This window comes from Haplochromis burtoni, unplaced genomic scaffold (genome assembly GCF_018398535.1).
Source record: "Haplochromis burtoni strain Fernald_Lab_line unplaced genomic scaffold, NCSU_Asbu1 Contig_32, whole genome shotgun sequence".
Classification (NCBI taxonomy): domain Eukaryota; kingdom Metazoa; phylum Chordata; class Actinopteri; order Cichliformes; family Cichlidae; genus Haplochromis; species Haplochromis burtoni.
Window position 1 is genome coordinate 214,834 of NW_024582393.1, and position 12,823 is coordinate 227,656.

Sequence of the window (12,823 nt, forward strand, 5' to 3'; positions counted from 1 at the left end):
ATTCAGACAAAACAGACGCTTTCTTCTTTTACCTCGCACAAACAACCAGATTGCTGTTTCCATTTTGACCCCCATTTATCAAATTTCTCTCCTCCACTTACTTCTCCACCTGAGCTGCTTCTCTGTACAGAACTAAATGAGACAGAGAGACTGCCTTTCACATTATTTAAGGCCTTCTTTGTTTGCTACATTAGACACCTGAAGGGACACCTTTTTAGCTCAGATGAATTATGCTTCTGTCTGGCTTTATCCGTTTAAAAAAGGAAAACGCATTGTTTTACTGTCTGCTGTAGGCTGCTCATTTTAGGCTTGTTTTTCCTTTATTCTTTTTTTACTCTACACCAAGGAAGGGCACATGAAGGTTAAACTAGGAAACCGAGCAATGTGAATGCAAAATAATTATACTAAGAGATGAATAATGACTACAGTCAGAGAGACAAACATAGAAAAAGATGATACAGCTAGCATTCAGAAGCCGTTTATTACTACTGAGAGAAATCAAATAAACACAAGCAAGTCATCTAGAAATCTGTCGTTAAGTTATTCTTGTCTCAGTCACAGAGTAAAAACAGGAAAGCAACCTCCTTGTGACTAGGAATTTAAGGTTTAAGGCTCCTGTAGACCTCTTTCAACTGCAAGGTGGTTGCACAGGTTGCCTGGTGGGAGGCAACCTGTCTGCAAAATATTGATGCACCTCGTCAGTGACCTGTCTGTTTGCAGTAAGGTCCTTGACTCAGCTGGTTGTATTCTGGTTGTACTGGTTCAAAGTGCCGGTGTCACTCTGCAGTTAAATCATTGTGCAGCAGCAACTATGTCACCATTCATGGAGAAAGGTCTAAATCTCTGTTTTAAATCTATAAAGTTCTGGCTAGACTCTGAAGTTAACTAACGAATTCAAATTTCTATTCAATGTGAATTTCTGTGAATGCAGATGGCAGCATATTTCCAGTTTTTGCCGTATGACCATAAATAGATGTACTTCCCAGCTTGACCCCATTCAGTCACAAACTGATAGCAGACTGACTCTATCTTATAGTCATTTTATCACCAAAGTGGCTTTGAAGTTGCCTGGTCGCAGACCCAATCCCCGTCTTTAAAGCAGCCGTTTCAAAGGCAACAAGACTGCAAGATTTGGTTGTGCTTTAGTCTCCAATCACTGTTTTCCTTAGTGTGACTGCAGCATAACATATTTCTATTTTGACCAAAATTGGATCCCGTTTCAAACTATGCAACAATGACGTTATGAAAGATGGAATGAACTAAAAGTGGACGCAGACGCCTCCCTTTCAAATTCATTTTTATGCAGCATGTATAGGCTGCTTTCAATTATAGCCCTCCTCAGTGATTTGTATAAATGTAGCGATGCTTCCTGTTCCTTAAGTAAACAAAGCTTAAAGTGGAAAGGCGGGTGGTGTTGCTAATGAATACTAAACAAAGCATAACACTGAAATACTGTAATTGACTAAAGCATAAATACTTTGTGTCTTCTTACAACTGTAATCCCGTATTATATGTATTGTGCATGTATAATGATATCATTTCAATTTCTTCCATTACAAAAACCTTTTACTTCATTATTTTACAGCTACAATCAAAAGACTTTATGGATCATTGTTGCATGTTGTGGAAAGAGGAATCTTATAAACTCTGTAAAACTGGATATGCGAGAGGTTTTAAGATTGTACAGAAAGCCAAATTAAAACAAAAACTTGAAAGTGTTTTGCACAGATTAAAGGATTTCTTGCCCACTAAATGTAATACATCGTGAAGCTTTGGAAACTGCTTTTGAACTATCTGCCAGAAGATACTTGTTATAAGGCGCAGGGAGGACGGCTCTATATTACATGAAAATCTCTTGGGAGGACTTTATGAGGATGGAGCTTTTGTGGCTGCTGATGCGTGATCACCAGGGGCTTACAGGTTTTCACTGTCAGTGAAAGTGTCTGGGCTGCAGAGGTGGCGTGTTAAGAATAGCATCAAGGCTAAAATAACCGGCTACTGGGACGGAAAATGAGTTAGGGAACATATTTATGTAACTACTCGGTTGTCAGTGTAAAATATCAGAAATATGTGATTATATTTAAAACAATGCCCTTTGCTATCAACATGTGTGCTGATAACATTATTTGTTTTATTTAAAAATAAGGCAAATCAAAGCAATTGCTCGACAGTTAATATGCGGGAGATATTAAAACTCAGATCAGGTCAGGTTGGAAACCTAACACTGGATAGTATTTATACATATATATACTGTTAAAATGTGTGATCATCGTTTTTGTCTCCAACTTACTTTTTTTTAAATGTACGATCTTATATATTTTATAATTATGGTGCACTTCAAAATAAGTAAAAAGAAAAGTCTATAGGATTCAATGGTTAAAAGCTATTACAGTAAATCACCATCCTTTTCCAAAACCACTTGGTATTGTGCAAAATGTAAATCAAAACAGAATGCAGCAATTAATGCCATTAAAAAATGACAATATATCAAATAATGTGATTGTTTGTTTGTTTTGGGTTTGTTTTTGTTAGTTTTGGGGGTTTTTTGGGGGGGGGGGGGGTATTTTGGATTCAATGCCAGCAATATATAAAAGAAAAAAGAAAAAGGGGCATGTTTAGGGGTGTGACTATTCTGCTATATGGACAAACATGTACAAAATTGCAATTTAAACATTCAGAGTCACGTGTTCTGCTTCTGCTTCACCGCACTCTGACAGTTTAACAGCTGCATTTCTTTGAACTTTCATTTCTTTTTTTATTAAAAGCACATTTTGTTAGGTTTTAAATATGGGATAAGCAGTAACAACTGAGAAATGGCCTTGGTACTTACATTAACCGCATGCAAATTAGCTATGAGCTCATGCAGCATCTGTTAAGGCAGGAGAAAGATGCAATGTTTGAAGATTGCTCAGGAAATATTAAAACAAAGGGATTACCATACATCTAATCCAAAGCATTACATCATCTTTCCTGGGTTTTACAGTTTTGCTGATCTCAGTCTGTAATTCTTTCTGCAGAATTGTGTCTGTTTTTAAATAAAGGGCGTTTGAGGCAGTTGAACTTCATGGTTGTCATACAACATTGGGTGTCAGCCTTGTTCTTGTGTTACAGAGATTTTTCCAGACATTACAATATTATATATGGAAGATAATGAAATCCCAATATTTTTTTATTTACCAGGAGAGACCTTCTTCAATTGTGAAACTCTTTGCCGACACAGAATGAAGAACAGCAGTCGCACTGAAAGACTCAGCCTCAACACAACTTACCCATTTTTTTCTTGGCGCTGACACAAAGTTTTTGAAGACTGTTGCTGGCATGAAATTCAAAAAGAAGAAATATTTTTCCCCCCAAAAAATGATTTGTCTCTTTCAACAGACATGTTATCTGTTTGTAGCACTTTCAAGTAAATCTAGGGATTACTGTAAATGATTTAGAAATCACAACAATCTGTTTTTATTAGCAGTTTATGCAGCTTCCCAATTCTTTTGGAAATGGGGCTGTAGTTAATGCTCTTCATGTGCAACACATCCTGTGGTGAACAAGCCTCTGTATTAAAACTTGTGTGTAGAAAGTTACATGCACCTTTGATTGTGGTGCAAAAGTATCTCAGTTGTAGTTTCTTCAAACACAATGAATAGCAGCAGAATGATTAAGTGGGGTTAACCTTTTATCTTCATAATTCTTACACTTGTGTGTAGTCAGGTTGTGCTTTTCAATCCAACTCACTTAAAGTAACTGTTGACCACTTCAAAATGGGTAGATTTTTATGGTGTTAAAACAATCTATCAAAGGTCCATGCCACTCTGAATAACATTTGAGAATAAATACTGGATTATGTGCCTTAAACTCTTATATGACATGCTCTTATAAACATTTACTCGCTAAATCTCTGAAGGACAGGTGGTGAAGTGTCATGGTATGACAAGCCTGATTAATCTTCAGGGTAATAAATTGTAAACGACACTCTTACGGCTTTTCTTTCTTCATAATGGTTGCATCAGCAGATACAGAAATATTCCCAAATATAAAAACTTATTCCAGAAGGGAAAAAGGTGCCTAAAAAATTTCACTGTATTAGGCCACACCAGTGACTGACGAGCAAGGTTCAGGTTAAAGTTCACATGTCCTGATACACTTAGAGAAACAACCACAAACAGGCACAAGTTTTAACCACAACATGATCGTTTTTAACCAACCTGCTGTCATATTGGACATGAAACAGTCACAGCCTAAAAGGCTTTTACCCACGAGTCCTGAAAGGTTTGTAGTTTCTCTTCAAGAGAAACCAAACAGAGGAATATATCACAGGAAAACAGAAAGTACTACTCCAATAGTCGTTGGAGTGTACAGCACAAAATTCAACACCCGTTTCGTGGTGCCCCTTCTCCTTTTGCACAAAAAAAAAAACAAAAACAGGAGGCAGAGAGTTTCCACTGGACTCTGAGAAGCTGCTGATTATTGTCAGTCCTCAGTGAAAAGCCAAAGAGGAGGGCATCAGATCTGAGTGTGGTGATGTGTGTGTCCCGGCGGTGTGTAAGGAGGTGGCGCCGGGTTGGGTTTGATTCCCCGGCTCTTCATGTAAGAGATGAACTGGTCAGGGATCTCTGCTAGCACATCTTTAGCAAGTCGTGCCATGCTTAGTACGTGGTTACCTGTCCGGTCCATATAATCTCTGAAAGGAACAAACTGAGGAAAAACAACAGACGTAAAAATGATTTGAAATGACAGTGATTTAATATTTAAAGTTTGTCGATACAGAGTGGTGTGATGTGGGAAACTGTATTAAAGAGCACATGGTTTTGCCTAGCTGATACAATATCATCCGGGCTTATTGGACAACTGTTGTGATCCATGGAAAGCTCCTAATACTTTTTGACACTGTACACAAGCAGGTTTGGAGAGCAGGGTGGGACACCGAATGGAGAAATCTCTGAGGCTCATGTTTAAGCCCCTATGTTAGTCAACATTTGCAGGATCCTGAAAGCTTTAGGATGCTCATCCGTCACTAATCCTCTGATATGGTTTCCCTTAGGAGAATGAATGTGCTCGAGCAAAAAGACATCTTTTCCCTCTATAGTCTGATAAATTACTCTTAAAGACTTTTTTTTACCCTTTGTTATTGCTTGTAATGATTCGTGGGGGGGATATAATTCACCGTTGTTTTCTGTCTCTCTCTTCACTGACAAAAGCTATTCTGTGTAAATTCCATGACCTTTGACCCCAACGTGATTCTCAGACTCGTGCAATGAATACAGCCAAAGTTTGTTTCATGCTGTAAAGGCCAGTCACCTGAACTATGTCTCGCTCTGCCAGTTTCCCCCGGGATGAGATCCTGATGTCATCACCATCCAGCTCCACCATAGCTGGAAGACACAAGTTCACACAAACACACACACATAGTGTGAAAACTGGTTAGAGGCAGCTGCCTTTGTGACAAAAGGTTCTTACACTAAAAGGTTTATTTATCACAGATGATAAAAATCCAAATTTAAATATGATCTTTTAGCACTAGTAAAAGCTATAATTGTTCTTTTTTGCATGTCTAATCAACTAATAAGTCCTTTAATATAAACTGTGCAATTTAGAATCATCAGCACTAAATACTGCAAACCCAGCAATTAACCCCAGCCATTTCTTCTACAATTATGCCTGCATCCACCTCCTCATTCCTTTCTCTACTGAGACAAATGAGTTTGTACAGTAATTTTCTCTCTGGTATTTCTCAGAATTAGTGCCAGTGAGGTTAGAACCAGCTCTTATTATAACAGACTGCGAGTTGAATTAAATTGTCAATTATTCGTGGAGAATGACTGATACACTGGTTGGCTGATTTGATTGGCTGATAGAGGCTGTCTCACAGCTATATCAGTTCTTTCATTACTCCAGAAGATAATGCATGATGTAATTTAATAATAATAATAATTTTCATCACACGTTTATTTTGACACGCACATAAACGCTTTACCTCCTTAATAAACCAGGTCTTTACAATTACAATCATTCTAAAGGTAAAAATTTAAAGCTAACGTACCGTCAAACTCAGCCTGACCCACTCCGACTATGATGATTGACATAGGAAGCTTGGCACCCTGCAGAGAAATAGAAATGAAACGACTCAATTTTTTCTAGCTCACATAGCTTGTCACCATTACCACTAACCTCTTGTGCCTATTACAGTGACATAATGACATTGTACTAGTTACACGCTCTTTTACATGCAGCAGACTGCAGCAGCAGAAAAGGTCTATATCAACCTTTAACTAGCTAAATGACCTTTGGGTAAGAACAGACTTTCAGAGAAAACATAAAAGGGGGAGAAAGAAGCAAGAGCTCAGTCAGAAAAGCTAATGAAACAAGATGCCAATGCAAAATATCTATACTTTTTCCTAAACTTATCCCAGATTTCTGATATTTCAGAATCCAATTTTCTGTCATTTGAATGACACCAGCTGTTATGTAGAGGCTTCACTCAGCAACGGACCATTAAATGCTGATTGTCAGACTGAGGAATGGAGATTAACTCACTGAAAACACTAGTAGTGTCATCTGAAATGCCACACTGGTATCTCATGCTGTTTTAATAGCTAAAAGTGGCAGATTTTTTATTTTCACACAAATATTTGTAGACGTTTATGTCGGAATTTGCCGCCTGGATGAATGCCGAACAGAAGTGTGAAACTACGAAGCTGGCTGAGACTAAAGGGAAAACAGCTGGATGGTCGCATTTATGAACCAGGAGAAGAGGGAGAGGGAGGAGGTGCCAACTCAGTCACTAGGGCAACCATCCTCATTCACCCACCCAGCCACTCCCAGGCCACACTGGGGACTCATGTCGAGTGCAGTTAGTCTTGATACTGTGGAAGAGATCGGCACAAACCTTAGATGGAAAATAAATGAACACAACAGCAAATAATATGGTGCTGCTACATTTCCTAAATTATTTCTCACTGTGCTGTAATTTACCAGTCTGTGTGAGAGAGCTTCTGTGGGTGTATATATCTAGTCAACAATTAATGTGCACATAATTGCACAAGCTACAAGTGGAACATGCGGGGCTGTCCTGCATTCATTAGATTTGCTGGTATTTTTCACTTAGGTAGATGAAAAGAAAGAATGAAAAGTAAAAACAAACTTCATCCAGCTGAGATATAAACATGTGCAGCGTGCAACCAAAAGGCACTTGGAAATAAACTGGCATTTATAGAGTACTTTCATAGTCTAGCCACATTTAATGACTCATGCATCACTTTATCTATGCACTTTATTGACCACAACCCTGTGGGCAATTTACAATCATCAATAAATTGCATGTCTTTAGACTAATTAGGACACCAAAGTACCCGGAGGGAGGCCCAGATAGAAAATCCACCCATAAAAGTTTAACCCAGAACCTCATTGCTTTGAAGTGACGGTTCTTACCACTTAACCACTGGATCACTCTATCATGACACATTACATTGTCTTCCAGCCATTATGCAGCATCACTAGGGAACCATCCTATTGGTCACAAATTTATTCCACTGCATGACAACACGCATACAAGTTTCCACAAATAACGGCATGAACCTCCCAGAGCCCGAATCTCAATGGAGTCAGTCTGGAAACACAGCTATCTGCACAGTACCATGAAAGTGTACAAGTGTAACAAAGAGAACATTTAGGGTGGCAGAGGGAGTGAGCCTATCCCAGCTGCCATGGGAAGAGAGGTGGGGAACATCTTGGACATGGCGGCTGCCTAATTAACGTAACCAATTAACCTAACCCCGGCTAACTTCTTACTGTTAGACAACAGTGCTAACCGCTTCCCCACCATGCTGCCCCATACTTTATTATATAAGCAACAACTTGTAAACTTCTGGTGATACAAACAAATATTTGTATATTAGATGTTTGTATGTTAGAATGCCATTTTCACAATCAGGATATCTGCTAAAGGGGAAAGGTTATTCAGTGCTCATCTGAACAGCATGTTTTCTCCCAACTAGCTTAGGAGTCAATCTTTGTGGAGTTTGCAACCACGAAAAGTGAAATGTTGTATAACTGTATTTGTAGAAATAAATATTAGACATAAATTAATATTCTAAGCATTGTACTTTATTCATTTATGTCTAGAAGTGGCCTTTCCGCATAAATGACACCATGAAAGCTCAATGCAAAATCTCCTGTTACATCTAATTAGGTTTCCTAGACTCACATATTTTTTACAAAGCAGTCACATCACCAGGGTTAAACTTGCTGGCACAAGACAAATGCACTGTGGCAAATCAGGCAACCTCTTTTTTTCCCACAGGGATGAGAGCAGTTTGTGTCCTCAGTACCTCAGCCACATCACATCAACGCGATTATCAGTGTTCAACGCGACTCCTGTCAGTGCCTGTCCTCCCACTCATACTCGCAGATATCCGTAAGTGTATGCGCAGCCAGAGACACACACATCTCAACATCAAATGCCACTAAAAATAACCTGGCAATCCACCATGCCCCACTTTTGCAGTCCTCCTGTCACCCTGTTTTGCAGCAGAGATCCAGTCTAATGAGACAACAAAACAAAGTGTCAGTCAAAACTTGCAACTTCACTTTGTTTGTGCTTCTTAAATTCAAATGCCAGGCATGTGCATGCTTTGATGAGTGTTTGTGTTATTGCAATTACACATATGAGCTTAAGGGGCTTTATGGATTTATGTTTAGAGTAATAACCATTTCATTCACACATGGTCAGCTATGTTGCTAGACTGTCTGACATTGGCTGCCTCAGATGTCAGCTCAGAGGAAAATTTAGGATCGAAGACTTTTAAAAATAACACAATTATCAGTGAGTGCAGACCTTACCTTTGAACTGTCAGAGTGTATTCTGTGTTCAGCCAGTTATTAAACAAAGCAGCCCACTATCATTCACATCTTGACAGACTAGTATTGACTGCATTAAGAAGAATGTGGCTGAATGTAATCAGATTTTACCCACAAAATGTTTTTTATATTGAATACAGTTTTCTCAGCCAAGCAACAGCATCACAGTGATCACTAACATGACAGTGCCTGTGTGACAAACATATGTACATTACGGGGAAGGTTACTCCTCTCACAAAACATTCAGGTCAGCCCTATAGTTCATTTTTGTCCCTCTCTCTAGCCACTAGCTGTATATTGTTTCCTATTATTACTACTATCCTGGCCTATGGTGCTTTTTCAGATTCTTCATATTCAGCAGTGACATGAAGAAAATTACACTTGGATGCAAATTTTGGTGACCGTGAAACACAAATAGACGTAAATAGAGAATTTAACATTGCATTTGCATGGATGAAAAAATAAAAAGAACTGGGATTTATAATAAATGTTTTTTAAAACATATACATATACTTTAGGATTGTAATATGCGATATCACATAAACATACAAAGACTGACGAAGACAGTTGATGAAAACCTTAAACTCTGTGCTTTCACTTCCAGGATGCAAGTATGAAAAACCTACATGAGATAAAGGATGTAGCTGAATACAGCTGATAAAGTCAGAGTAGCTACTATATGCATCAAAATGCTGTTTTTTAACCATTTGACTTACCTGCAAAAATCTAATGAAATTTACTTCATTGGTATACATTCAGTTTACATCATGCTCATTTTCCTTAATGATTATTTATTTGAATACATAAAAGCTCTTTTTTGTGAGTCTGTCAGAAAACAAACGCCCATTTGTTCAAAAATAAAAACTGAGTGATAAATATGTTCCCAGGTGTCGTGTATTATATGCTCGACTTTATTATGCCGGTCATGACAGACGCAAACTGAAAAGGTCGTGTCATATACACGAACTGTTACCACAGGAATTTGAATCTTTTAACAATCATTGAAAAGCAATGAGCTGTGTTTCCCTTACTAGCTGTGCTTTCTACAGAGATCCAGCAGCCGCTACTTCTGAAACTCAAATTATGTCCTTCCATTTCAGGAGGATAATTAACTTAAAAAACTGCAGCTGCATCCACATAACTTCAGTTTTCTTTCAACAGGGCTCATTTCTCTGCACCATAAACTTGATTTCGTATCAACATCTAAACAGTGCAAAAAAAATGGAGGTTAAATGGTTGTGAAGTGAAGTGCTTTTGTTGGGTCCCTGCACCGATAAAGAGACAGAGCACAAAGCACAGACAGATAACAAGAAGAAGATGAGAAAGGAAGGAAATCAAAGGCAGCAGAGGATTTTTTTTATAGTCTGAATGTGGTGACAGAAGTATGGAGGGTGCAGATGAAGACAAAGAGGTGTAGATCTCTGAGTGGGAAAAAGATGGAGCGAGACAGCAGGTCTTTGTGTGTGTGAGCGAGGGAGACTCATGATTCCACAGAGGTAAAGAAAATGAGGCAGCAGAGCAACCCGAGCAGAGGAGGGGGCTGCTGAGTGATTGACAGGTGGATTTCTCTAATGCAGCAGAATCAGTTGTGACTGATAAACCCGCATGATAAGCCACATGTCCACATGTTAACCAGACATACCGCAAACACCGCTCTCCAGTTGTCGTACATGTGTACAAATATAAACTCAGGCACTCACTTCCTCTCACTCTGTTTCTTAGATCTTTCTTCAAGTGTGAATATGTATGAGAAAGGCTTATATAACCTCAGCACATGTGTCCTCCCTCGCCCGGGATCCGTGGAGGGTAAAAAGGCAAGCAGTGGAAGCAGCAAGCATCAGTAGATCAGAAGAGGTGGAGGCAGTGCGATAGAGCAGCAGGCAAGATCTTAAAAGGAAGGTGTGGCTGTTCTAATGTTTTGACTAACAGTCGCAAATTCCCTTTAAATCCAGTCTGCTGGGTGTTCTGTGCCTGTGGCAGGCTGAGGAGGAGTGGAAGAAAAGGGGAAGAGACGGAGGAAAAGGAAAAGGGGAGAACAGCAGCTACCTACTGTTTTAGGCTGGGGAAAGAAAGGTGTGAGGACAAGTTTGGGGGGGAAGCTCTGAGGAATAATACACAATGCTGTGCTGCTTTATTTACTGAGGCAGTATAAATAAGCCAAACTTTCAGCTGCTGTCTTATTCACAGGGGGTCGCCACAGCGGGGAGCTCCGCATATTTGATTTAGCAAATTTTTTACGCCAGATGCCCTTCATCTTTTCACATCTCGTATTTATTAATAGTCCACTGGTAGAAAGGGAATACCTTGAGGTAATTTAATGGTCTATGTATCATTGATGAGAAAGTTTCTAAACGTGTAATTACAGTTCTAAACATGCGGCTTGCTCGAAGCCATGATTCCAGTCCTTTTTCTCTGCGTACTGCAGCGGCCATTATTAAACCACAGTGCTGTTCTATGGACTGAAGAGAAAACCACAGAGAAGTTTTAGGGCATGCTAGAGCTGATCGGAGACATAACAATTTTTATTTCCAAGAGCAGCTGAATAGCTGCAGCTAACACGTCCATTGATTGTCAGTCAGCAGGTCAGACTAAATAAGACATTTGAGGACGTACTGAGCAACAGAGCTATATGTAATTTTCTCAATCAGTAGACTTTTACTTGATACCTCATGAAAAGTTAGCGCCAACAGTTGATTAGCTCATTGTAGCTTAGAAACAGTGAAACAGGCTGCCTGGCCCTCTTGCTGTAACCTTGAGTTTGTCATGCAATCAGTGCACACTTAACCGCATAATCATCCCTAAAATCAACTAAAAACAACATTTATTGCTGCACTTCATTTTACACTACACCAGTTTTGTTGCTCCATATTGATGAAAAATGAGTTTGATTGCGCTCCTTACTGCTACAAGATTGTATGAAGACAAACAAAGTAACCTCTTGTGGTGCGTATAGGTGAATTTCGTCTCTGGCACCGTGAATCAGTCAAAGCCCTTCTGTCTTTGCTTGTTAGAAGGTGCAGCTGTAATGTTATCAGCAGGAGCTGCTAGTTCTCAGCTCAGCACTAGCCTCGCTTCTATCAGCACCGACAGCAATGAGCTGCTGGCAATTCAACTATTTTTTTTAATCTCCACTACATCTGTCTGCTCTGCTCTACTCCATGTTCCCCTCTGCCCACACATATGCATACAGATATGGTGAAACAGGGAGCAGAGGAGAGAAGAACTGGTGCTAGCGTTGTTACTGACAGCAGAAAACAGTGAATGCTGTCATTCTTTGCCGAAGTGAAACAAGTGCACATAGTCCCCTCTAAGCAAAGGAAATACTGAGCATGTTGAAATATGAATGGGAGAGAGTAGAGTAAAGGGAACAAAGTTTAATCAGCTTCTGTTTGTAGTTGGGCACAGCAATAAGACTGTTGAGATTTTTGTATCTCCAGGAAACACTTTTATATTCTTAAATTACAATTTATTATTTAAATAATGGCCTTTAGCCTACGCTACACAGCATCATTGAGTTCAAAAGTGTCCTCATTAACGCCAAAACAAGTTGGGTGTATCTAGCCTTTTTTTTGTAGAACAGGAAATGCTCTCCCACTTTCCCATTCTTACATTTACAATGGCCTCTTTGGTCTGGGCCATGTCTGAAATGACGCCGTCTGTGATGATGAGGAGCACAAAGTACTGAGAGCCGTCCTGCACCGCCGCTGCGTATCTGCATACACAGATAGAAGCCATCATTACACGATGCCGTGTTATCGTTTTAATACAGAAACAAATCTGACTTCAAGACTTATTAATGAATTGATCAAAACATCGATGTGGAAAACAAACGGATGACAGTGCACGCCTTATCGAGCACTCTCACTACATGCAAATTCAATAAAAAATGTTCTTTGTCATTGCTGTACTTCAGCTCACACGCAATAAAACACCCCATGAGAAGAGAGCGATTAATTAGATCAAGCAGATTTAA

At 39.3% G+C, this 12,823-nt stretch overlaps 1 protein-coding gene and 1 long non-coding RNA gene across 6 annotated transcripts in view; one reads left to right on the forward strand and one right to left on the reverse strand.

The window, feature by feature from the left end:
* The window catches only part of LOC106633117, a 54,943-nt gene that overhangs the window by 16,419 nt on the left and 25,701 nt on the right, over window positions 1–12,823 (forward strand). The window contains exon 3 of the long non-coding RNA XR_006054242.1: window positions 8,294–8,407. This is a non-coding gene — a long non-coding RNA (uncharacterized LOC106633117). The remainder of the gene's footprint in view (window positions 1–8,293; window positions 8,408–12,823) is intronic.
* Window positions 2,550–12,823, reverse strand: part of cpne5b (copine Vb) — a 124,484-nt gene continuing 114,210 nt past the window's right edge. For all 5 annotated transcript variants that reach the window (XM_005918515.3, XM_042219364.1, XM_005918516.3 and 2 more), the window contains 4 exons: window positions 12,460–12,562; window positions 6,035–6,092; window positions 5,293–5,366; window positions 2,550–4,689 (listed from right to left, as the gene is read on the reverse strand). In XM_005918515.3, coding sequence (XP_005918577.1) covers window positions 4,498–4,689; window positions 5,293–5,366; window positions 6,035–6,092; window positions 12,460–12,562 — 427 coding nt within the window. In that variant the 3' untranslated portion in view covers window positions 2,550–4,497. The remainder of the gene's footprint in view (window positions 4,690–5,292; window positions 5,367–6,034; window positions 6,093–12,459; window positions 12,563–12,823) is intronic.